The 24744-nt window shown below is 45.8% G+C and overlaps 1 protein-coding gene across 9 annotated transcripts; it reads left to right on the top strand.

Annotated features, from left to right (window-relative positions):
• The first annotated feature begins 489 nt into the window (after positions 1–489).
• On the top strand, positions 490–22600 carry TENT5C (terminal nucleotidyltransferase 5C). 9 transcript variants are annotated; one of them, XM_074381196.1, is made up of 4 exons: positions 490–575; positions 1264–1331; positions 1421–7321; positions 17305–22600. In XM_074381196.1, exons 3-4 carry the CDS (start codon positions 7226–7228, stop codon positions 18505–18507), a joined length of 1299 nt encoding a protein of 432 aa, XP_074237297.1. In that variant the 5' UTR covers positions 490–575; positions 1264–1331; positions 1421–7225; the 3' UTR covers positions 18508–22600. The 9 variants fall into 9 exon arrangements, with proteins under 9 accessions (XP_074237297.1, XP_003933577.1, XP_074237303.1 ...); XM_074381201.1 differs by lacking the exon at positions 490–575 and having other exon boundaries at positions 969–1331; positions 1421–1628; positions 2745–7321; XM_074381200.1 differs by lacking the exon at positions 490–575 and having other exon boundaries at positions 969–1331; positions 1421–1628; positions 2565–7321.
• Positions 22601–24744: the final 2144 nt, after the last annotated feature.

The raw sequence follows: 24744 nt of genomic DNA, 5'->3' as shown, positions 1-24744 counted from the left end.
AGGTGGGCGTGGGCGTGGGCGTGACCCGCCACACTCCCGGGGGAGGGAGCACGGGCACGAAGGTCCCAGAGAAGCGGAAGAAAAACCGGCCTGCGAGAGCCAGACAGAACCGGGAAGGGCCTGGGGGAGAGAGTTCTGCGGCAGGACCGGCAGAAGAGCGGGCTAAGCGAAAAAAAAGGCGTCCCGCTAACTCCGGAGGGGAGGGGGCGTCGACGCGGGCCCCTCTGTTGCGCTTGCGCAGTGCGGCCTCCCGGTGCCCCGCCCCTTCCCGCCGCTGAGGATTTACTCGTCTCTCGGCAACCATTCACCCGAGGAGCCAATCAGAGGGCAGCGTCCGCCCCGCCCCCGCCGTCAGCGCCGGGCGGAGGGGCCCGAGGGCGCTGGCTCCGCCCCGCCCCGCCCCTGGCTCCCGCGGGAGGGCGGCTCGGGGGCGGGCACGGAGGCGTGGCCCGCCGTATAAGAGCGCAGGGGGCGGCCGCGGGGCGGCTCATTCGGTGCCGCTGCCTGGGGGCTGCAGAGGCTGCGCCTGCCCACGCCGAGGACCTGCCTCTGCCGCTTCCTCTTCCGTCGCCCAGGTGAGTCCCCGACTCCCTCCTCTAAAGTGCCGGGACGCGGCGGCTGCCCCGCGAGCCGCGAGCTCTTCCCTCACGGGGTCCGCCCCCTCCCGGCGGCGCTCGGGGCTCTGCTTAGCCTGGAGGCAGGTGCGGAGACCCGGGGCTCCTGTCCTGACACCCCCGCCCCAGAGGGCCAGAAGAGACGCTCCGAGAGGGCGCCGCGGCTCTGCGGAGACCCGGGGCTCGGCAAACTCCCGCGGTCTGCGCGCGCCGGCCGGGCGCAGGCGGGGCGCCCGGAGTGTGAGATCGGCACCTCCGCCCCCACGCGGCTGGGACGGCGCCCCTCGCCCCCGCGGGCCTTCCTGACTTGCAGTCCCGCGGGCGCGCACACCTTCGCCGGCCGGCGGGGTGCGCATCCCAGTCCGGCGGTTTCCCCGGGCGCGGCTGGAGACGCAGCGGTCCCGGGCTGGTGTCTGGCTGGGGAGGGGAGGGGCGCTTCCCAGGCTCGCTGCCAAGACCCGGGTTTTAAGGAGCGGGGCGGAGATGCGTAACTTTGCTGCGCTCGCACCCGACTGTGGACACCGTGAGCCGCAGAGGGATCCAAGCGAGTGACCCGTGCGCCGCGCGTCTCTCGGAAACTTCTCGGGAATGCGGTGTCCGTGAAACCTGCCAGCTCCCCTTTTGAAAACGAAACTTGCCTACCGCGTAGGTGAAAAGCCACGGCGAGTGGGTCGACTCGGACGGATAGCGGTGCGGCGGCCCCGGGCGGTGTCGCAGGTCGGGGACTCCCTTCGCACCGGTCGCGAGGCGGGAGGGAGCAGGGTGGGAGGTGACTCTGAGCAGGGTGACTTATCTAAAGAATATAGGTTTGTAACCTGCACACCTGAACACGACGCCGGCGAACGAGAAAACCAAGCAGCGCTACCTCCAAGCAAGGGCGCTCTCCTGGAGAAATGAATGCCTGGCGAGCTTCTGGAGAACCCACTGTCAAGGGCTGAACCCTGTGGGAGGGATAGTGTCAGCTCCCTTCCCTTTCGCTCTTTTTGTCCGGAGGTGACAAAAAGGAGGGTGGAGGTAGGCTTCTGCGGGGCTCTAGCCAGTTCCCTGGCTTAATTAAGTAGGGGCCTGCTTCCTTTTTAACATTTTTGTTTTCTTACGGAGTTACAAAGCGCATACAAATGAAGTGCTTAAAATGCACTTACAGTAAGAAAACTTTTATAAATACTACGTGTATGATTACTTGTATTGTGACAGCTTGGTTTTCAGGATACTTTGTAGGTGGGTTAGGAGACTGAACCAGCCCAGGAAATAAAGTTAGGGCGATTAGATCCTCCTAAAGTACACTCCTAACTGGCCCAGCTGCCCTCTGCCTGCAGGAAGGAGGGTGACCGTTGTTGGCGACAGCAACCTTTCAACGTGAGTAACTTGGCAAGGAAGTGAGGCAGGAAGCAAGTTGGGCAGCCGCAAGGGTGGGAGGAGAGCTTACCCAGAATTTTACTGTCTTAAATCTCCAAAAGTATTATTGAGAGTGTGCGACTGGCCACGTTAGGCCCTGCAGTGGAAAAGGGGGAGGAGGAATGGGGACTAAAGAATGCTGACTTTTCTCTGGTCTTTTAGGGAAACCTCAGAGCTGGGCTGCAGGGGTTCTGTTCTTTGACGTTCTTGTTGGTGAAGATGTACAATTATCTCTGAAGTCACGCTTAGTTTATTTCAGATAACAAACTTTTTTCTTAAGGTATACCCATAGCTTTAGAGTACGTATATTCTCAACAAACAGTTTTTAGGAAGACTTTGGTATATTGTATATAATTGTTCAGGTACCTATGTGGGGGGGTGGGAAGTCCCATAACAAAGTTTGAAAAAAAAAAGTTTTTTAAAAAAATGCCAGGAGGCCCCTAAATTGTTACCAAAACAAAGGTCCCTAATTTCATAAGTAACTTTAGTGAGCACAAAGAACTAACAGCCATATTCCTTAAACTGTTTTTTCCACGATACCTACTTTGTATCCAGGGATTAAATTCATGTAACTCTGAAGGAAAGGATTTGGCCTGCTTGTCAGAGTAGTGTGACTTGGTTGTGCACCTGTGACTGTCTCTACCTGGTTTCTTCTGTTCTACTGTGAGCACAAGTAGCCACCGAAATCTCCTGAGTTCCAGAGGCCCACCCCGACTCAGCCGTATCTCCCCACAGTGCACACGTTCAGCCCACATCCACCCGTGTTCAAGGTCCCCGGCAGATTATGCCCATCTTGTATTACCCGTCAGAGAACAGAGAATTCCTCAGACTTCGGAAAGTCCAAGAAACAGCTCAGCAATAAAGATAACTTAAAAGTGGACTGTAGTGCCCTTATTCTCACAGTACCACCAGACACATTTGATAGTAATTTTTAAAACTCCATTAAGGGAAAAACCTTTTTTTTTTTAACTGCTCGAGTACATAGGATCTTGTTTTCATCTTTTGTCTCTGATACGTTGTGTTCATGGCGTTACTTACTAAAAAATGGCAACCCAAGCACTCTTGGTGGGTGAGTTGAAACTTTTTTTTTTTTTTTCCATTGCAGAGAGAAGTCGTATAAGCCCAAAACTAGTTTCATGAGTTAAGCTAAACTTGTGTTTTGGGGTTTCTTGGTCTCACACCTGTCGCTGGGTGTATCTGCTATTTTGTGTGCATGTGTGTGTGTTTAGGAGTTAAGGAGTAATGTGTGATGTGAGGCTACTTGGGAAAAAAACATTACTCTGGTTAGATAAGGTCTGTTGCTTTTTGTGTTGTCATTGAAGTAAACAAGGCACTGTAGGGAAATGCTCCCTGCCATCTTGGTGTTTTGACTGTAGTACATTAAATTGGCATAAATTGTATTATAATGAAGCAGACACCTCTGTTTAGAGAAGTGTTTATGTGTTTAAAGCTGCTTGGCTACATTAGTACTGCTGATTTCTTGTGATCTTTTCAGGCCATAAGGTCTCAAACATTTTTACCCTTTCACTGCAGGCATTATAAAGAAACTTATATTTGGAATTCAAATAGTTGACGGGAAGCATCTTTCTATAGCCCAACTAAGTAAGGAAGCGTTAAGAATTGCTTCGAATTAACAGATTTTGTACAGCTGGCCCCTGTAGTCTCTTCTAGAACTGTTTGAGAATTTCCTGAAACAACAAGCAACTTTCCCCGATGTAGGATGTTTTTTAGTCTCAGAGCCTGAGAGGAAAGTCTTGGAGTCTTGGTCACAAAACTGCATGGAGTGTTGTTTATTTCTTGGATAACTGGGATTGAGTCAGCACATAGTTAATTTCTTCCTAGGCAGTAGTTAGTGGCAGGTGCTGAGGACGCCAAGGGAATGGTGTTTGGAAATGCCTCTGGAAGACGGCTGGATGCGAGAAGAGCTGGGCTGGCTTGAGGCACTGGAGGCACTCCGATTTCTCATTAGCCTCAGCCGCTGGCATATGAGTGCCAGAAAGCAGGATCTGTGCTCACTGCTGACTCCCCAGTGCCTGGTTACAGAGCTGGCCTAGCACACAGAAGGTGTTCTATCCTTTGCATACATGTTTGGCAGCTTGCAGAGAGGGAGGTGTACTTGCAGTGGGTGTTCTGGTGGGCCGAGGCAGGCAGGCCGGTGGCGGAGTCCTCTTTTAAGTAGAGGCCACAGGGGTACAGGTTCGGAGCTGAAGGCCAGTGACTGCTAATTGACCAGCAGCTGAAACTCCTCAAGCTGAGCTCCAGACCCACTGCCTTAAGCACTTCCTATCCTCCCTGACACCAGCCTCACGTGGCTCACTCAGCCTTTTCTCTCTCTGTGTTCACTCAGTTGCGAGTTCTGCTGATTGTTTCTCTTTTTTATTGTTTCCCGCTGTCGTCACTGCCCTGGTTTAGGGGCCCGTAGACAGCAACTTGATGAGGGCAGTGAGTGTGTCGCCTCCCTGCCTCTGGCCAGTTCAACAGCCCATGCCTTCGAAAGTACATCCAAGTGCACAGGATGGCCGGCACCTCTGGAAGCTGAGCCTCCTCTTCAAGACCATGCCTTTCTGACTCTTTACTCTTGAAACCGCACCCCCCCCCCCGCCCATTGCAGAGCCTCCCTAACTGCTTTTCTATGCCTCGCAGAACACACCCAAATATCTGCACAAAGGAATGCTACTCCTTTTTCACCAAACTTTGAATCCACAGGCTTCTAACTGATGTCATCCCATCTGAGGACCCCCTCGTTTCACACCTCGCTTCATAAATGCTTTCTTACAGTTCTGCCTTCTACCTTCTTTTCTGGTTCTTAAAATTTCATCTTTGATTGGATAAGCACAAAGCCCCATAATGTTACCATACTTAGCCTCCTATAAAAACACTTTGAAAGAAACTTACCCATGAACCTGGAACTGCCCACACCCTCTCGTGTTGCCATAAGCCTCTCAACTTGCTTAGCCCTTATGGGGATTGAAGAGGGAATACTCCACCTTGCCTGACTGCCTTCCCCTGATCCCCAAACACACTCTGTCAATGGCTGCCCTCTGCTTGTCGTAGTTAGAGATAGGCATTCGGATCTCCACAGCTAGCCAGTGCTATGTGGACTTGGTCAGTTTCAGTGGCCATCGCTGTGGAATAACCACAGTATGGCAGTAGCAGAAAGAGGACTGACCAGAAGCAGAGATGACGCGTACACTCATCGAGTGCCTGATCTGTGTCTGGAGGCTTGCCCACAGCTGCTCAGCTAGAACTAGCGCTGCTCCTATCTCCTGTGTCCAGGCTGTCTGTCATCTTTTTACCTCCTCTCCGCTCTGGGTCTGACTTTAGCTGTGGGGAGACCTGGGCTCTGGTTCTGGCAGAGCCTTTACCTCTTCAGGCTTCGGCTTCTTCATTATCGTTAAGGACAATAAATTAGATCAGTGCGCTCCTGTAAAAATATGAGAGACACGATTAACTTCCTAGTAGTCACATTAAAGAGCAGAAGTAGGTGAAATTTGGTCAGGGGCAGTGACTCACTCCTGTAATCTCCGGACTTTGGGAGGCTGAGGCAGGAGGACCCCTTGAGCCCAGGAGTTCAAGCCCAGCCTGTATGACACTACAAGACCCCATCTATATAAATTTCTTTTTTTTAAATTATACTTTTAAGTTCTGGGGTACATGTGCAGAACATGCAGGTTTGTTACGTAAACATGTGCCGTGGTGATGTGCTCTATCCATCACCCTGCCATCTACATTAGATTTTTCTCTTAATGCTAACCCTCCCCTAGCCTCCCCCACCCCACAGGCCAAGATATGTGATAGTCCCCTCCCTGTGTCCATGTGTTCTCATTGTTCAACTCCTACTTAACGGGTGAGAACATGCAGTGTTCTGGTTATTCTGTTCTCATGTCAGTTTGCTGAGAATGATGGTTTCCAGCTTCATCCATGTCCCTATTAAGGACGTGAAGTCATCCTTTTTTTTATGGCTGCATAGTATTCCAGGGTGTATATGTACCACATTTTATCCAGTCTCATTGGTGGGCATTTGGGTTGGTTCCAAGTCTTTGCTATCGTGAACAGTGCCACTGGGTGTGGTGATCCCAGCTACTCAGGAGGCTGAGGCAGGGAAGTTGCTTGAGCCCAGGAGATCGAGGCTGCAGTGAGCCATGATCTCACCACTGCACTCCAGCCTTGGCAATAGGGTGAGACCCTGTCTCAAAAAAAGAGTGAAATTCATTTAAATAAGTCTATTTAATCTACCATATCAAATTTTGTTATTTCAATATATAATCAGTAGAATCAATATAAAATATGTAATCAATATAAAAAGTCTAAATGAGATCGTTTACATTCCTCTTATCATATCGCACCCTTGGTATCCAGGATGTGTTTTTGCACTGACAGCGGTGCCTACTGTATTGGGAAGCACAGCTCTAGCAAAAATGTTTCACTCTCAAGTTCTCATTATTCACGTGTGGGACACAAGAGTTAACAACCCAAAGTTATAGGAGGAGAAGCTCTACAGTGGTGGGGATCTTTGTCTCTTTCTTTCCGGTATATCACAAGCTCCTGGAGCAGTGCTTAAAACACAGGCATGCACGTTTTTGAAAGAGGGAAAGGAAAGTCAGTTACAGCTAACTTACTGACAGTCATTCACCCTGCGCTAAAACGTGATGTTTGATTCCTAACCTGGTGCTCATTCTTTTGTTTTCTTACGGCTTCTTAGAGAATAATAATAAGGCAATAGAATTTCAAGGAACTGCTGATAAAATCTTCTGAGACTGATAGGGGACCAGGACTCAGTTTATCAGCAATTAAATTTTATTAACAATTAAAATATGAGTGAAATTGCAAGAGGAAGTCACTTTCAAGTCAAAGGTGTTTTGAGCTGTCTAGTGACAGCACATTAATTACTTGATAAATGCTAAACATGGGGGGCAGGTCTGGAACATGCAACTCAAATGCTCACTCCTCAAGGAAGGACCCATACAAAACAAAAACCTGGAGGGAGCTGTGCATCTGCTCTGAAAGGGAGGTCTGCTCACACTTAGACACTTGTGAATGGGGTGTGTTTATGTGTCTAATGTATGATAAGGGTGGCATTTGAGGAACTAACAGTTGCCTGTCCCTTTCCTGATAAGGTCCAGGCAGGGAAACTGCTAGCGATTGGACGGGACTTTTTAGCTGACTTGAGATCTTCCTTTTGGACAACTGTTTAAAGCTCTAGGCTGGAGAGTTCGATGGTCAAGTCGCCTGTGGAAGCAGCCTGTGATGAAACCCAGAGGCTCTCAGCTCTTAAACCCTGTGGATTGTGTGCAAACGGAATCATTCTTAAAGTAAGCAGTCTCCTCCTTAGGAATCATTCTCATTTTTCTCAGTCTATGTAATCTCTAAAAGAGAAAGGCAGGTTCTCTTCGGGGAGCTCTTTAAATGGATTCAGACCAGGAACACCTCTGATTTAGAAAGAAGCATTTGATGGTGGGGAGGTGGTTACCAAGTAGCAGCAGGGATTATTTCCATTTCAAGTTATATGTGTAGCACTTAATGCTGACACTTTGGAAAAAAATCAAGGCTTTTACGCCCAGCGTTCATCTGAAGAAGTCTGTGTCCCGACCTTGTTAATATTTCCATCTGCAACCACGTCACAGTATTCCTTTCAACACTGGAACTTGTGTGGCATCCCTGTTGTCGTATCTGGGCCAATGTTTTGATTCTGTTTGCTGTTTGCAGCCCCAGCATTCGTTCTTCCAGCCTTATCTCTCCACCCACACTTGCTTAAGCATCCTATTTTCAAAGGTGGGAAAGAGCTTTCTGTTTGGAGTCGTCGTCGTGTGGGTGTCTGTGGACGGAGCCCAGTGATAACCATTCAGACTGTGTGTTGGCTTCTCACTTCTCAGTGGGAAGTGGGAATTTATGGAGGCCCCTTAGACCCTAACAGCCGCGATCACAGCCTGGTTCTGTGGCCTGCCTGGGTTTCAGTCCAGGGCTGCTTTCCACAGCTCATGCTGCATCCCAGTTGCTGTGGGAATCTAACCAAATTTTTTGACTCTAGTAAACATCATTGGTAAGTGGCTGGAGAATGGTGATAACCTTGAGAAAACAGAATGAGACTCTCGCTGAATGCGATGGAGCCGAGAGTGAGAAAAGACCAACTGTGGGGTTCAGGGTGTCATTGACTTAGACATGTTTTTTCTGGGCACAGCTCTGTGGTCTGGGGCAGTTACTTCTCTGAACTCAGGTAGAATGTGATGTGGGCGTTTAAGTGGGCAACTGTGAAAATAACATCTTGGGAAAAATAGTGAGCATAGGATATATTTTATTGGCCTTTTAAAACGTAAAGCATTGTTTTATCTGGTGTTATTGCTTCAGGCCATTCATAATCTTAGCTCCTATTCTATGTACCTGAAACACTGAGTGTCTGTTATCTGTAACTTTCATGTGTTTGGGGCTGTGGAGGAGTCTCCAGAATGTGCCCTCCTCTCTAGTTGGGGGATCTGGCCCTAGGGAGGAGCCCGCAGACAAAAGGCTTCCTCAGGCTGCCCTCAAACCCTTCTTAGATAACTTCTGGTCTTCATCCTCAAGGCCAAGGAATTCAAGGAGTAAGGGAGGATTTTTTTTTTTTTTTTTTTTTAGAAGACCATATTCATGTTAAGCCTAGTTTTTCTCCTTTCTGCACATGCTAAGCAAAATGACCAAGGTCTATGGTCATTCAAAGCAGCTAGCTCTTTTTTTTATGGGTTGAAGAATCTCAAGGGTCAAACAACATGCAGGTGGGAGAAGTGACAGGTGTCCGGTCTGAGGCTCCACATTCATGAGGTCCTGTGTCGCCTCCAGACTTTCTGCTTTCAGTTTTGTTCCAGCTCTCCTTTCTGGGCTAGCCCTTTAAGTCCTGGTCACTCCCTGCAAATTTATCAACCATTTCTCTTTAGCTCCAGTTGGGTTACTGGCTTCTTTGATCTCAGAAGGTTGCCGTCTTGACTGTAGTGAGTGTCCTGTTCTGTTGCTTCATCAGCCTATCAACACTCTGATCTCCCAGCCATCAGAGCGAGTCTCAATAATGGTTCCTTTAGTCCATGAGCAAAAAAACCCAGCATGCCTTAGTTTTCTGGATCAGGACAGCCCATTCCTAACAATCTCCTTCTTGCGCCATTAATTTTTCCTCATTACTAGTTCAACAAGCTGACTGTCCCAGCACCTTCCACTCTTGGGTTCTCTCTCTCTCTCCTGGACTTGGTTTCTTTTTGTTTGTTTGTTTGTTTGTTTTTTGAGATGGAGTTTTGCTCTTGTTACCCAGGCTGGAGTGCAGTGGCGCGATCTCGGCTCATCACAACCTCCACCTCCTGGGTTCAGGCAATTCTCCTGCCTCAGCCTCCCAAGTAGCTGGGACTACAGGCGCATGCCACCATGCCCAGCTAATTTTTTGTATTTTTAGTAGAGACGGGGTTTCACCATGTTGACCAGGATGGTCTTCATCTCTTGACCTTATGATTCACCCGCCTCGGCTGGACCTGGTGTCTCTAAAACCACTGCTCTGCAACTTAGCCAGCATCTTGGAGCTCCCTGGGAAGTTAGGACCCTAGGCCTTCATCTCTTAGCCATTGTTCCTTTAAAACAAATAGTAGCATAATGGTTAGCATTTCTACACTTAATCACATTCAGTTCTGCTGGCTCCAGCTCCAGCTTGGAGTTTCTGTGCTGACAGTTGTTAAATACTTCAGTTCTAAATCCTTCTCCCTAGCTCTCAGCATTTGCCATCTGACCTTACCTCACTCAGGTGGCCTTAGCATGTCTAGTCAGATTTCTTTCCTGCCATCTTATTTTTTAAAAAATCGTTATACTTTCCTTCCTTTTCTTTTTAATTGCCATCTCTTTCCGGTGACCACCTAAGCTCAACCAGCTCTTCTTCAAGCTCCCGTCCCACCAAAGCTATCCACCTTTCAGGAAGACTCTTAAATTCCATTTCAGCTACTCACCAGCAGTTTATCCTTGGACAGTTTACAATTTTCACATACTCTTTGTTCTCCAGTTCTCCTGTTGCGGACTGGGGGGAATGATATCTCTTTTGTAGGGTTGTCACAGGAATCAAATGATTGATCCAGATACAGCCCTGAAAACACTGTTTTGCTGCCTACTTGTGATGTTGTAAAATAGTTTGGGGGCTCATTAGGGTACTGGCTAAACATCTAGTCACATTTGGTGTCTCCTGGCCATGGCCTTGGCTGCTGCTATATGAAGAGCCCTTGGAGGGCTCTGCATGTATTAGTCCCTGCCAGGGAAAGGATGTGGGCAGAACTGGACATTCATGCTGTGAAACAATTGATGTGCACCCGCACTGAGAAGTGGGATTTCCCATACACTGTGGCAAGCCATTATCTTCCTTGGTGTCTCTCTGCGGGGCTCCTCTAAGCCACCTGACACCGTTTGCTTAACTGGAATCTGCACAGAAGCAGAGAGTAAAGGCTGACTCCAGCTTTCTGTTGTCTACGATATATATGGTGGGGACAGGGGGCAATGGAAAGAGGAGGTCTCATGATTACGTAGTAAACAGAAGGTTGCTTTGTCCTTTTTTGGGAGGGCCAATAACATCTATTTTAGAAAAGATCACTTTAGTGGCTGCAAGAACTGGTGAGCCCAGTGCACATGTGGGTTGTGACTTGCTGGTCGCTCGCCACCTCCCAGCCACAAGGCAGATCTTGAACTTGGTGGAGGGGTCACCGGTTCCCAGATTTAAGACACTAGTCCCGCCTTTAAAGACCTGTGGTCAGTTTGCGCAATCTTTTCTGAACCTTAAAACTTAACTTGTGAAAAAGGGACTTTCGTAGCTTCCTTAGAGTGTGAGGATTAGATGGGAATTGATGTGAAGGGGCTCATACTAGGTACTATTTCACTTGCTTCGACACTCACCTCTACGCCCTTCACTTCACAAGCAAATAGGAAATAATCTCAGTTGTTCTCATTCACTCGTCTTGCTAAGGGAAGAAGTGGGATAGGATAGTATGAAGCGTATTGCCACCACTTTAACTTCTGCTTAAATTCCCTAGGTTTTCATATGTAATGGAATGGTGTCCTTTGGTCTCAAGTGCCCTCTTGTGCACGGGGGAGGAGTTTGTGTGGAAGATGTATGGGAAGAGCCACAGGTGCACGGGTGCCCGGTTGGCCAGGAGCCAGGGCTGGCAGGTGTCTTGGTTCCATGTACACGCTCCTCTTGGAGTCTGTCACTGAGCTTGGTCCATTGCCCAAGATTCCAGCTCTTACCCTGGGTTAGAAAGTTTTCCTGGGAAGAACCGCACGTTTGAGCTAACATCCAGAAACAGTGAAAGAGAATTTGTTATCAAAGGAATGAAGTGTGTTTGATTTTCTTTTGTTATTCATAAACCCACACCAGGTTCATTAGAAGGTAATGCTTAGTGGCCTCTGGACTGCTGAGAGCCCTCAATAGCTGAGAACTTCAGTTCAAGCCTCAGGATTTTCCCGAAATTTTCCAGACAGTCACTTCCATAGTTTTCATGTTAAAGATCACAGACCTAGAGTTAAATGTATTCAGTCCTTAACTTGATGGAATTATGTCTCCACGCATACCAAGAACCCTGTGGACGGTTTCTACATCTAATGCCAGGCACAAAATAAGAATGAATGTTGCTTTGACCAAAGACCTGTGTGCAAGTGTAATAAATGCTCCCAGTTCCCTCCCGCTCCAGCTCGTGCACCTGCCTCTCCTGCTTGCCCACCTTGGGTCCCTCACGCTTTCATCATGTTTCTGGAGTTCATTGGCTAGTCCAGAGAAGCAGGACTAGAGATAGTTCTTCCCCGCTTTTAGTGCTCAAACGTACATTTTCTGACCAGCCTGCCTTGAGCAGCTCTGCCCTGGACAGTGGGAAATTAGATCAGACGTGAAACTGTTTCTCGGGACCTTGGTCTAACCTTCTGGCCTAGCTCGCCTTTTCCTTTCTTCTTTTGCTGCCATCTCTGCAAACCTCTTTTTTTTCCCCCTTCACTGTGTGTATGAGATAACAGAAGTTAGATAACAGAAGAAAACAGAGTTCAAACGTACCTGAGAAAGTTGGTCATCTGGATTTGCCAAAAAATAAACACTTAATTCTCAAATCCGTAGGGAAAATAAGAAGTATGGTTTTTACCTTTCCCCACTTCTAGTGTGCAAAATACAATGAATCTGTTTCTCAAACAGTAAAAGGGAAATTCACTTTAGTTTGAATTTACTAGGCTTCAAATTAATTTGTTCTCTATTTTGCTAATTCTGCTAACTAGAATTTCCCTTTAACCAGGGCCTTTCATGAATTGGGAATGTGTGTCCCACGTGATTCTTTTATATGGGGATTATTTCAGTGTTGATTTAACGTGGTTAATTAAAACTAAAACTGTTGGACTAAGCACTGGTGCGTTATCTAACTGAGGGCCTATGACTTGGGTTTATTCTAGTAATACCAATGTTTGTCTAAGTAACTTAAAAACGTACTTTTGGTATTTGAAATTGATGAGTGAGGGAGACAATGAAGAATCGCTTTCTAATAGGCACAAGTGACTTATTTTATGCTCTTCTAATGAGCTAAGCACTTAGTGTGAACCCAGCCTAAATTCATGTCTTCGATGGCTTAAGCTCCCCTATGTGTTAATCACGGTAAATTGGGAGAGTGATAAACTACACCATAGACTTGGCGTTTGTCATGTCCCACAGTGTGCTTTACACAGACTTTCCCCCCCAGAATTCAGCTCCAATATTCATATATGTATGAGAAGAAGTTGGCGTGGAAGATGCTAATGACAGGCATATCGTATTTATGAAAAAGTGTTAAAGTTTTTGTAACTCTAGCCAGTAACCAACTTAACAGTATCACAAGGGTAGTTACATGTTTGAAACGAGAAGTAGCAATTTTGTGAAGCAGAATTTTTTTGTTGTTAACAGAATGAGATGAGGGGATGAATTTGCATTATTTAGAGAGTTTTTTTTTTTAACAAACAACTTCTTTTAAAAGGTATGAGTAGAAACTTGACTGAAAGGCAGTCTAGAGAAAAAAGTCTCTCTTCCCCTGTTCATCCCCTTATCTGTAGAGATGAGCATTTATAGCTTGGAGAGGAAGCTTCCAAGTGTATTTAATTTTGGCCCATGCATGTGGGAATGAGGAATGCAGAGGGAGGGATGGGAAGGAAAAAGGGAATTGAAGACGTTTGGGGCAGCAGATGAATAGAAGTCTCCTAAGGGAAAAGCTTTAGGACATGGATCATAAGGTTTTAATTTTCCTTCAACTAATACATATATGGATTCCAAATTCAAAGGGCACAAAACAAGTTTTCATCTTCTAACTTTGGATCTACTTCCTCCAAACTAGAGGCAGTATTTGGTACAGGCTAAAGCTACTGCTTGTGTATGTTTCCAGGGGCTTTACATGCTTGTATAAGCGTAGACTTTAAGTTTTGCATTTGATTTTTCTGTTAATGAGTCTTGATGAGCATTTCCGTCATGCAGAAAGAACAGCCACCCTTCTTTGAACAACTGCATGCTTTTCTACACTGTTTTATACACACGTCAGATCATTTAACTGTCTTCTACTGGTGAATACTTATAGCTTTATAAATAACTCTCCAATGAATATTTTGTGTATGCTTGCAACTATACCGTAGGATAAAATTGAAAGTGGACATACCAGAAGTAGAATCCCTATGTCAAAGAGTATGTATCCTTAAAATTAAGTGTCTTGTGTCCAGAGAGAGCCCGTAAGCAGTATACTAAAGGTGTCTGATTCCCACACATGAGACTTACTGATCTTTGCCCATTTAATAGATAAAAATGATACATTGAGGTTTTAATCTGGCACTGTCTTAAGTACAGTTGACTGTATTATGTGTCTGAGAAGTAGCTGGTGTCCTTTGCCCCTTCTCTGTTGGGGTTCTGGTGTTTCCGATTTTTGAAGCTCCTTACTCGTTAAGGAAGTGAGTACTTTGCTTAATGTTACAAATATCGTAATTTTGCCCTCTGACTTTATGGTGTTTTTGATTATATAGTCAAGTATAGCCATTTTTGAGGCTTTTAGGATTTGTGTGACTTAAAAAACAAAACTACCCACTCTGTGTAAGTATATATAAATGCATTTTCCCCCCAGTACTCTTAGAGTTTCATGCTTTTATGTTTAGTCTTTGATCTGTCCAATCTAGATCTTAGTTTGGCATGAGATAGGGAGCCCCCTTTTCTTCTTTTTTATAGTTTAGATAACTATCCAGATATGTTCTTATTCACTTTACTATTCTGAAATACCTCCTTCAGTTATATACTAAATCCCTTTAAATATTTGATTTTATTTCTAGATTAAAAAATTTTTGTTCTATTGATTTGTGTTTTGGGGCCAATAACATGCTACTTCGATTATTATGGTTTTGTGATATCCATTACAGGCTAGTGTATATCATTCCTATTTTTCATAATGTTTTCTGGCTACTTCTGCCTCTCCTACGAACCTTACAAATTCTAAAAAAAATTCTAACTTCTAATCTACTAGAAGTTCACATACTTTAAAATATATGAAAATCTCAACCCTAGATACTTCCACCCCCCCCCCCAAGAAAAAGACTTGTAGTGTCCAGATTGTCACTAGTCTCAGATGTCCCTCCTCCAATCCTCAGAACCAGCGTTCTAGCATAGGTATAGTCCTGACTTTAATCCTACGTGATGTCTTTTTGAACAACTCCTGGAAAAAAGACTTGAGTCAAAATTTATTCCAACAGTTATTCTCCTCTGTAACATTATTGACGTTCTTCCTGGAGATTTTCTTAAAATTGTTACTTGTATCTCAAGGACATTGTATTACAGCCTCTGCTTGCTGTGTGACTTCTTATGCCTGTGTCATAAAGACTAGCCTTGAAAGTACAACAGGTGATACACAGTAGAAAGCAAGTTGCATTTCTTTAGGTAGACCAACATACCTGAAATCTACAAAACCCATGCCACCAAATCATAGTCTAGCTCTGGTCACAGTAAAGACAGCATCATAACTTTTATGTAGTTATTTGAACTTAATTATGTAGCCCAGGGGTCCCCAACCACCAGACCATGAACCAATATCAGTCCGTGGCCTGTTAGGAACTGGATGGCACAGCAGGAGGTGAGCGGCAGGTGAGCGAGCATTACCACCAGAGCTCCGTCTCCCATCAGATCAGCAGCGCATTAGATGCTCATAGGCATGTGAAGCCTGTTGTGGACTGAGCTTGTGAGGAATCTAGGCTGTGCTCTCATTATGAGACTCTAACCAAATCCTGATGATCTGAGGGTGGAACAGGAATAGGCTCATCTTGCAACTATCACCCCGCCGCCACCACCACCACCACCATAGTCCATGGAAAAATTGTCTTCTACAAAACTGGTCCCTGATGCCAAAAAAGTTGGGGATTGCTGGTGTGGCACATACAGTGGACACAAATATACTGTGTGCTAATCAGGAGAGATCATGTGCTAATCATGAGAGATCTCGTGATCTCTAAGTGTTTAGAGAGCACGGTAAAAAGAGAACTCTGCTGTCCCAAAGCTGCCTTGAAACCAAACGCGTCACAATTAAACATCATTCATCACAGATTTTGCTTGGGATCCATAACCCAGAAGTGCTTTGTAAGATGATCTAGATAGCCTAGGACTTTCTCATGCTGTTCAGAGGCTTGTAAACTTGTCTTCCCCTCCATGAGTACCCTGTAGTGAACACTAGAGCACTCATCCCCAGATTGGTCCTGCAGAGCCTGCTGTGATCACACACTCAGCCCACTGCTTTCTGCCTCTCGGCCCTGACCAAGTACCCGTGTTGTCTTTCCATTGGCTTGTGTCCCCTCTCCATAAGTGAACTCTGTAGCCTTCCTGTTCACCCCAATCGGGGACACCCTTTCTTCCACTTCCATGTTACATTTTATTTCCACTACTAGAGTTGTCTACACCACGCAATGCCTTGTATTGATGCCTGTATTCTCACCTCCTTCCTGAAGGGAGTGCCTGAAGAGCTCATCTCCATGTGCCCAGCAATGCCCTGACAACCAAGTAACAGCCATAGGGGATCCCTGGCACCAGTGCAGGCCAGAAATCCATGTTGGAACCCCAGGAGAATGCATGCCGATGGGTATTCAAACATAGCAGCTTCCAAACAATGAAACTGCAGAAGTCATTGGGATGGGTTTTGTGTGTGTCTAGCAAGTCAGAAAGCCAGAAGGGGTGGGAAAACTATTCATAGTGAAATCTGAGGCCAGCACCTTGACTTTTGTTTTGGGTTTTATATCCATCTAGCAAATATTCGACTCATGGCTCTACAGGCACCTTGACTTTTTAATATATGAGTATTTTTTTTTATGTATTAGAATTTCCAGGGATCCATTGTGCTTTATTTTTTGATAAGTACAGCATAGCTGAAAATTACTTGGGAAACTTTGTGGTCCTAGCAGGTGAAGTGGTGTTTTTCTCCCAGTAATCCGTGCTAACTTTATTCTCCTTGGGTAGCTTAAAGGTACTACTTTCAAAGTACACTTGAAGGTGCACACGCCCTGAGGAAGCTGGCCATGCCCTGTGTCAGGCTTCCTTGCCGGGAAGAGTGGTTCCACTACATAGGTGCCCCAACCCTTTGTTGACTAGAAATTCTGTCATAAAAACAACTCTTTAGTTCTATCCCAGATGACAGAAGTCCTTATTAGGAGAGATTTCTCCCGTAAATGAAAGGGACATGGAATTTTGCTTAGGGAACATGCTTTCTTCCAGTAGAAAGGGTTGGCCTTCCACTTATTGGTGAGGTTGTAGCCCAAAGTTGAGAATCCATCTTCTTGTGAAGTGAGGGAAGTCGCGTGTGTGTGTGTGTGTGTGTGTGTTGTGTGTTTGTGTGTGTGTGTGTGTGTTGTGTGTTCTCCGTGTGAGCGTCGTAACCTGGGTATCAACCAGGTCAGGATGTGGTTAGAGAGCCAAAAAGCTGGAGAAGTAACTCATTCAACTGTGGTCCTTTATGGTTCGCTAATGTTCTGTTTTTAGAACATTTGAGGCACGCTCCATTTCAGCATGCTCCACCCCCACCCAGAAAAAAACAAGCAAAATGACAAAACCCCAAACAAAGCAAATCGATGAAGTCATCTAAAGCATGATAGAATGTGTTTGTGTGTTTTTGTCCTCTGCAGAGGCAGCTTTTTACAGATTGAACTCATTTAGTCCTCACAGCAACACCGAGCAGCAGGTGCCATTTATCACCGTGTTACAGGAAGGTGTTCAGAGATTAAACAGTATCTGAGTTCCTCGAGCTGCTTTGCCATGTAGAAGTAAATCCTAACTCTGTTTCTCACCCCTCACTTTCAGTTGTTGCAGCCAGAACATCCCCTGAAGATGGCAGAGGAGAGCAGCTGTACCAGGGACTGCACGTCCTTCAGTGTGCTCAACTGGGATCAGGTTAGCCGGCTGCACGAGGTCCTGACCGAGGTCGTACCGATCCACGGGCGAGGCAACTTTCCAACCTTGGACATGACTCTGAAGGACATCGTCCAGACCGTCCGCAGTCAGCTGGAGGAGGCAGGCATCAAAGTGCAGGATGTCCGGCTGAACGGCTCTGCAGCTGGCCACGTTTTGGTCAAAGACAATGGCTTGGGCTGCAAAGACCTGGACCTCATCTTCCATGTGGCCCTTCCAACAGAGGCAGAATTTCAGCTGGTTAGAGATGTGGTTCTGTGTTCCCTCCTGAACTTCCTGCCAGAGGGCGTGAACAAGCTGAAAATCAGTCCAGTCACTCTGAAGGAGGCATACGTGCAGAAGCTAGTGAAGGTTTGCACGGACACTGACCGCTGGAGCCTGATCTCCCTCTCCAACAAGAACGGGAAGAACGTGGAGCTGAAGTTTGTCGACTCCATTCGGCGTCAGTTTGAGTTCAGTGTGGACTCTTTCCAAATCATCCTGGATTCTTTGCTTTTCTTCTATGACTGTTCCAGTAACCCCATCTCTGAGCACTTCCACCCCACCGTGATTGGAGAGAGCATGTACGGGGACTTTGAGGAAGCTTTTGACCATCTGCAGAACAGACTGATCGCCACCAAGAACCCAGAAGAAATCAGAGGCGGGGGACTTCTCAAGTACAGCAACCTTCTTGTGCGGGACTTCAGGCCCACAGACCAGGAGGAAATCAAAACTCTAGAGCGCTACATGTGCTCCAGATTCTTCATCGACTTCCCGGACATCCTTGAACAGCAAAGGAAGTTGGAGACCTACCTTCAAAACCACTTTGCCGAAGAAGAGAGAAGCAAGTATGACTACCTCATGATCCTTCGCAGGGTGGTGAACGAGAGCACCGTGTGTCTCATGGGGCACGAACGCAGGCAGACCCTGAACCTCATCTCCCTCCTGGCCTTGCGCGTGCTGGCGGAACAAAACATCATCCCCAGTGCCACCAACGTCACCTGTTACTACCAGCCGGCTCCTTACGTCAGTGACGGCAACTTCAGCAACTACTACGTTGCCCATCCTCCAGTGACCTACAGCCAACCTTACCCTACCTGGCTGCCCTGTAACTAACCTTGAGACCTGAGGGTTTCCACAATGGGAACCCCAATAGGGCCCGGGCTCTCAGGTAGGGGATTCTCCTTCTAGATGTAGGTGTTTGGCTTTTAAAGGGGAACTCAGCTCTGATTCTGCTTTTTTGTGTGTGTACCCATTGGAATGGGTCTACAGTGTATCATGAGCCAACCCTAAAAGGACCCGTATTACAGTGCCACGCTGGAAAATGCCGTAGGAAGCATGACCTATCCACATCTTTCCAAGATAGACACTAACATGTCACGTCCCAAACATTAGCATGTGGGGATTGAGCTCTGTGCAATAATTGAGATTGGTAGAGTCTGGGCAACGCAAGAGAAGTGCTAAGCTACGTGGCTTCTCACTCGAGCCCTGAATGAATAGGCTGCGTTGGCCCCCGCTTGGGATTCTCAGCAGTTACATGAAAGTTGTGCTGATAATCTCTTCTCTCGTATCAATTTTAGTCAGGCAGAAAATGGTAAACACGAGGGTGCTCTTGTGACTTAATTTTTGTTCAAGGGACTAAATTGCTTATGTTTATTCCCTGTCAGCGGAGCTGAGAATGTCATTCATCAATAAATCAAAGCCAATAGCTGGAGAATTCAAATCTGGTTGAAAGTGGTTTATGGTTTATATGCTGTACTATCCTGAGAATTGCGAGATATTGCTGAGGGGGGAAAAATGACCTTTTCTTGAGAAGTAACTTGAAAACAAAATAAAATGTGGAACATAATATTTAAGTAGAATTGTGGTGGTGGTAGTGGGAGGGGCTGATTGTAAGTAGGAAACATGAATGTTCATTTTTTTTCTTTAAGAAATTCTTATTAAATGGCTCTCCACCCTTTTTTTTTTTTTTTCTTTTTTCTTCATCAGCTCTTTCATGGCTGACTTTTGTTTTATTCTTCCTGAGACTAAGGATTGCGCTGAGTCCAGAGTCATTGTGGTAACTGACATGAGGGTCTTCCCATGTTTTAATTGGAAACCCATTTTGGTCACATTCCAAGTATGACAAAGCTGTTCTCCTGGAGTACTTTGGCTGTTTTTTGTTTGTGTTCTTCTTGTTTTTTCAAAAATAGTGACTTCCTTCTCCAGGTGTGTTTGACAGCAACTCAATTCAGGAATTTCAGTAGAACTGAGTGACCTGTGGAACTGCTTTAGAATCTAACCTGCTGTCTTCTTGCTGTGTGTGAAGGGGGAAAGGTAGGGGCTTAGCATTAAGTCTGGCCTTGTGTGCATTGGAGCTACCAAGGCACTTTGAAATCATTCCAGCATATTTGGGAAGAATTGAGTAAATGAGAATGCCCTTCCTTATTCTGGTAGATTGGACTCATTTATATTCTGCACTTTAGAAGGAAAACAGTGTTAATCTCTAGTCAAAATTGTAGTAAATGCGAGAGTTCTAGGGTACTGTGGCCTTTTCCAGTAGGTTTAGATGAGATTATGTGTTTTGAAATGTTTTGTGGGATCGCTTAGAAAGCGTCACTTTAGGAAAGAGACACTCAGTATGGCCAGCCAGCTTGGTGTCTAAAGTGATTCAATCAAATTTATTCTCTTGATTTTTTTTTTTCCTTCTGTGGCTATAAAAACCCAAAGCCCAGGGTGATTGTTTTCTCCTCGCTTTAAGCAATGAAGTCATCTTAATGCAAAAGAGCTTAGTAGAAAATGAGTGGTTTACCTTTTTCTAAAACTGTATTTTTCAGGTTGATTCTGGAATGTGATGTCTTGGTCCTCTTAATCAGACATGACTGAAACTCAAGGCTTAGCTGGTATCTATGTTATGCTACATTAGGTGACTAGAGGCCATGCAGTGTAATCAGCTCCTGTTTCCCTGTGAGCCTTCATTATATTTGAATTCACCGGCTTTGAGTTAAGCCCGGTTCTAACTGAGGGGACTCAGGGTGCTTCAGTGTTAAGAGTGGGGCAACGAAGAGTGAATCCCAATGAAGAGTGATCCCAACTTTGAAAACTGTCTGGTCATTCATGACCTTAAAAAGCTGCCATTGTGGTCAAATGGCATGTGTCTGCACAAAAATGACAGATGTGTTGAACCAAAGATTTGAAACGTCGTGAAGCCGCCAACATAAGCACTTGTTAACAGCAATCAGTATTTCTGTTACTTAGAAGGCTTGGGGACCAGGGTAATGAGGCACCAGATGAAGATAAGATCTGCATCAAGTAATTAAATTTCCAGTTTGTTCTTGGGGGTTCTCTCTGCTTATTTATATTTCCTATCTGGTAATAGTCGTCTTCTGGGGATGAAAGGAGGCACAGAAGTTGCAAGAAAGACCCAGTCCCCAGTCTTTGCCACCATTGCACCATGGCAGTCTTGGATTCCCTTCACCTGACCTTTTTAGTCAGCTCAGATCTTTTTGTTGTTGGAGAATAGACCTGTGTTCTAGAGCTATCAGGGTAAAAAGCTGCACTGACCAAAGCTGTACTTTTAAAACACAACCCTGAGGCTAGAGATGTCTCTACTTGCTCTATGAGCCTTTTGCCAGCCTCAGAATAGGCAGGGTAACCTTGAATTTCAGGTGCCTAGAAATTCTAGCTGAAACCTGCCTTTCCTAATGCTCACATAAGCACCAGGTATCCTGAACGTGTACTGAGTGCAGTGGTTCTGTGTGTGTGTGTGTGTGTGTGTGTGTGTGTGTGTGTGTGCGCGTGCGCGCGCGCGCGCACATGTGTGTTGAGTAACATGAAACCTGGCAGTGGCAGAGGGCACTGAAGTTCACATGCCAGTTCTAATCTAAACTTAAGCGTCTCTTCTTTGCTTCGGGGCTCTGATTTCTGACTGTTTTCTGATGCATTCGGCATGTCTGCAGCCTGTTGTTCTAGCCCGCTGCCTGGAGTCAGGTTGAGCATCAGTGAGATGAAAACAGGACCTATTCCCCTCACGTTGGTGGAAAAACACGCACTAGATTCCTGGCTTTGAGCTCTAGTGTCCTTTTTAAATCTTACCTTGCCTGTCACGGAGTCGTTCCTCCTTCAGTAATTTCAATGCTGGAACCTGAACTCTGTTACCAACGCCTTACAATCAGAGTTCTGATGGGATGCCTGTGGGATGTGGCATGGCCCACACCTAGGGGACCTGGCAGATGGGCTGAGCTGGGTAGGGAAGATGATGCTTAGTTAATGACAGAGGGTACAAATGTAGTTTGGCATTTCAGTTTGCTTTCTCCAGTTTGATTTTTCACTGGGGTTTGAGTCACAGCAAGCTGCGTACGAACTTGTGTTTCGTGGTGGCACATGAATCAATTGTTAAAGCCCTGAATCTGCTGATTCTTCCGCTTCACCTCTGCACTAACCCCTTTATGGTACATTAGGATTTTAACTAGTACTGAATTGTTGACTTTGGGAAATGGTGCCACTCAAAAGCAACTTCCTAACTTTAGGAATAATTCCTTTGTAGCTGACTTTTCTGGTACGGGTTGGTGGCTTGGATTAAGGTGCAGCTATATTCTTAGCTCAAATGTTCTAGGGAGCAAAGTAGTTACCCAGTAGTGAGACAAGACCCTGATGCTTACGGGGGCTGTTCCTTCCTTGGTGTCTGAATGGAGCTCTGTGCCAGGGAATTCCGTAAGGATCCAGTTTCCAAGGTTAGATTGATATCCTTAATCTTGCAGAGACTAGAATTTCACAGCTGACTTTGGAACATATTCCAACTCAACCAGTTACCATCAGAGGACCAAGTCAGGGGCGGGGGTGGTATGTGTTGAGGAGAGGTGTTTTAAAAGATCTGGAAACTTTTCAGGATCCTTTGTGGAAACCTCTAAGGTGAAGATCAGGAAAAGACTTTGTGTGTCTGTGTGTGAGTTCAAGTGCCTAAATCTTGTTTACCTATCACTTTTTAAAAAATAATTGAAGTGTAAGCTAAATAAAATGCTTGGAGTTTTGCCTCGGCTAGTGAGAGTTGGTGCAAATTCTTGTGTGTGTTTGTGTAGGAAGGTGAAATGACCATCTACTAAAGAGGAAGTAGCTAAATAATACAGATCTGTGGGCGTTTTTTTTTTTTTTTTTAATCTCAACTTATCTGGTATTTTATTTGAATGGATAAAAATCTAATTTTCCTAAGGCAGCAACTTGTTTCTAAATATAGATGAAAAAAATAGATACCCATTAGACTAAATTGAAAGCTTTTTGTTCTACATTTACATAGCCTTTGAAATATTAATTTCTTAGCAGTCCCTAGGAGGTCTGGGGTTTCCTCTTTGGTAACGGTCACTAACCTTACTTGATGCAGATGAAATCACTTGTCAATGCAAAATGTGTTAGAACTTGATAAAATAAAGCTTTGAGTTTGAGAAATAAAGGTATATTTAAAATGGAAATAAAACTTGTGATTCATGCTCATTGATTTGTCTCTCAATGATGAATTTGTTTTAGGTTTCAGGAAACATATCGACTAGAGGTATTCCTGTCTGTCAACATCAGCCTTGAATGCTTCTCTGAAGGACAGATGCTTGCTTCGGTGGGAGGGCTGTGTGGTTAACTTGGAGACCGTAAATCCCTTAATATCTGGGCTCTTTTTCAAGGTGCCTGACAAACTTAAACTAGGCTTGCTTGTTGACCACTTTGCCTTCTAGGTAATACCCATGGCAGGTGTAGTCTTGCAATCTGCCTTTGCTGGCATCTTGTTTAATTTGTGCCCTTAGCTCCTAGCCTGTTTCAATAACCACAAAGAAAACAACTTTAACCATGCATGTACGACTACTACTGTAGTTTCTTCACATTTTTAAAGAAGTATAGAAGTGAACAAGTGATACTTGGAGTGACTAATCGATGTTTGAAGGATATAAAAAGATGCTGTAGACTTTGGTTAGCAACCTTCCTCCTCATTCCTTTCATCTAATTCACAACAACCCCTGTCTGCCCCAATTCCTGCCCCTTCCATGGCGTCCCTTCTGTGTAGAATTTCTTTGAACTCCTCTGGTACTCTCCTAACTGTCCTCATGAAGCTGACGTCTTTGGCTGTGTCAGATCATTCATCCGCTTGCCTCCACCTGTCCCTGCTCCTGCTTAAACATTTTGGTCAAGGATGCATGTGCTCTGGAGTCTGGAAGGTGCGGAGTCCTTCCTGATCACTTCTTCTGCATGTTTACTCAGTTACTCAGCCTTGGTCCTCTCAAGCCCTGACGGCCAGCTCACACTACCCATGTGGCCTCTTGACTCCTCCCTTCACTCTGCCCGTCCACATCCACGTCAGTGGCCTCTTCAGTTTTACGGTGGACTACCTTTGTTCTGGTCATCTACTCGCATCAGTTAGACACTGTCTGGATCTGGAACTGCTCATGAAGATTGGAGTGTGACATTCTTCTCTCTTCACCACAAGAATGGGGATCACTGAAGAGCAGTTTTCTGATCTTAGGTTTGCCCATCAGCCATCCCCAGGATCCTCTTCTGCCTCATTTTTACTGCGTGCAGCTTCTGAAATGTTTCCTGACTCTGCCCTCTTGGTTACCTTCAGCTCTTGCTTGGGCTATTTCGTGAGTCTTCTCACTTGCCTCTCTTTTTCTTGACTCTTTGAAGGGGTCTTTCTAAAACAGATGTGCCTGGACCCCTCCCATACATTAAAACCTGCTTAAGACTTTTCTGTGCAAGAGCAGATGTCTGGAGCCCTTTATAGCTAGCTAGCCCCAGTCTCCCTCCTATCCTTTGACCTGCTGTGCTAAGCTGGCCTGCTTGGAGTTTTGGAGCACACAGCTTCTTCCAGGCACCTGACCCCACAGCAGGCTTCTAAAATCTCAGCTAAATATCACCCCCGTCCTCACCTTCTCTGGCTTACCAGGCCCTATGTCTGCCACCTCCCGCTTCCTGCTCTATTTGTGTTCTTGCTGGGTTGCATTCGCTCTTCACCCACATTGTAAACACCTGAATGCTTCATTCTCTGCCCACTTTTCATGTCACTGGCAGAGATTTGGTGCTTTCAACTGGATAGGTTTTTCCCTGGAAGACTTGTCCTTGGGCCCCTGGCCACTTGGAGGCTGAATCCTGGATATTTACCTGAATGTGTCGTAATGCCTTATTTTGGTGCCAGAAACCATTTCAGTCCCAGACGTTGTCCAGACCAGTACTTATGTGCAGGACAACTTGCGTGGGACGTGCTGGTGCTCAGTTTCCTGGAATGTGCAGTCATGTCCTGGACACTAACACAATTGAACACAAGCTCTTGGCCCCCTAAGCAAGGTCTGTACTAAGGGTTGCAGTCTTCACACTCCGCGGTATTATTTTGAACTTCCC

This window comes from Saimiri boliviensis, chromosome 11, assembly GCF_048565385.1.
Source record: "Saimiri boliviensis isolate mSaiBol1 chromosome 11, mSaiBol1.pri, whole genome shotgun sequence".
In the NCBI taxonomy this organism is placed as follows: domain Eukaryota; kingdom Metazoa; phylum Chordata; class Mammalia; order Primates; family Cebidae; genus Saimiri; species Saimiri boliviensis.
The sequence above is the reverse complement of the archived record's forward strand: the minus strand, read 5'-3'. Positions and strand labels throughout refer to the sequence as shown.

Excerpts from the sequence above, each read along its gene's own strand:
- TENT5C (XM_074381196.1), top strand. The coding sequence starts at position 7,226 with ATGGTCAAGTCGCCTGTGGAAGCAGCCTGTGATGAAACCCAGAGGCTC. Across the intron at positions 7,322-17,304 it reads CAAACGGAATCATTCTTAAA|TTGTTGCAGCCAGAACATCC; the intron begins GTAAGCAGTCTC and ends CCTCACTTTCAG.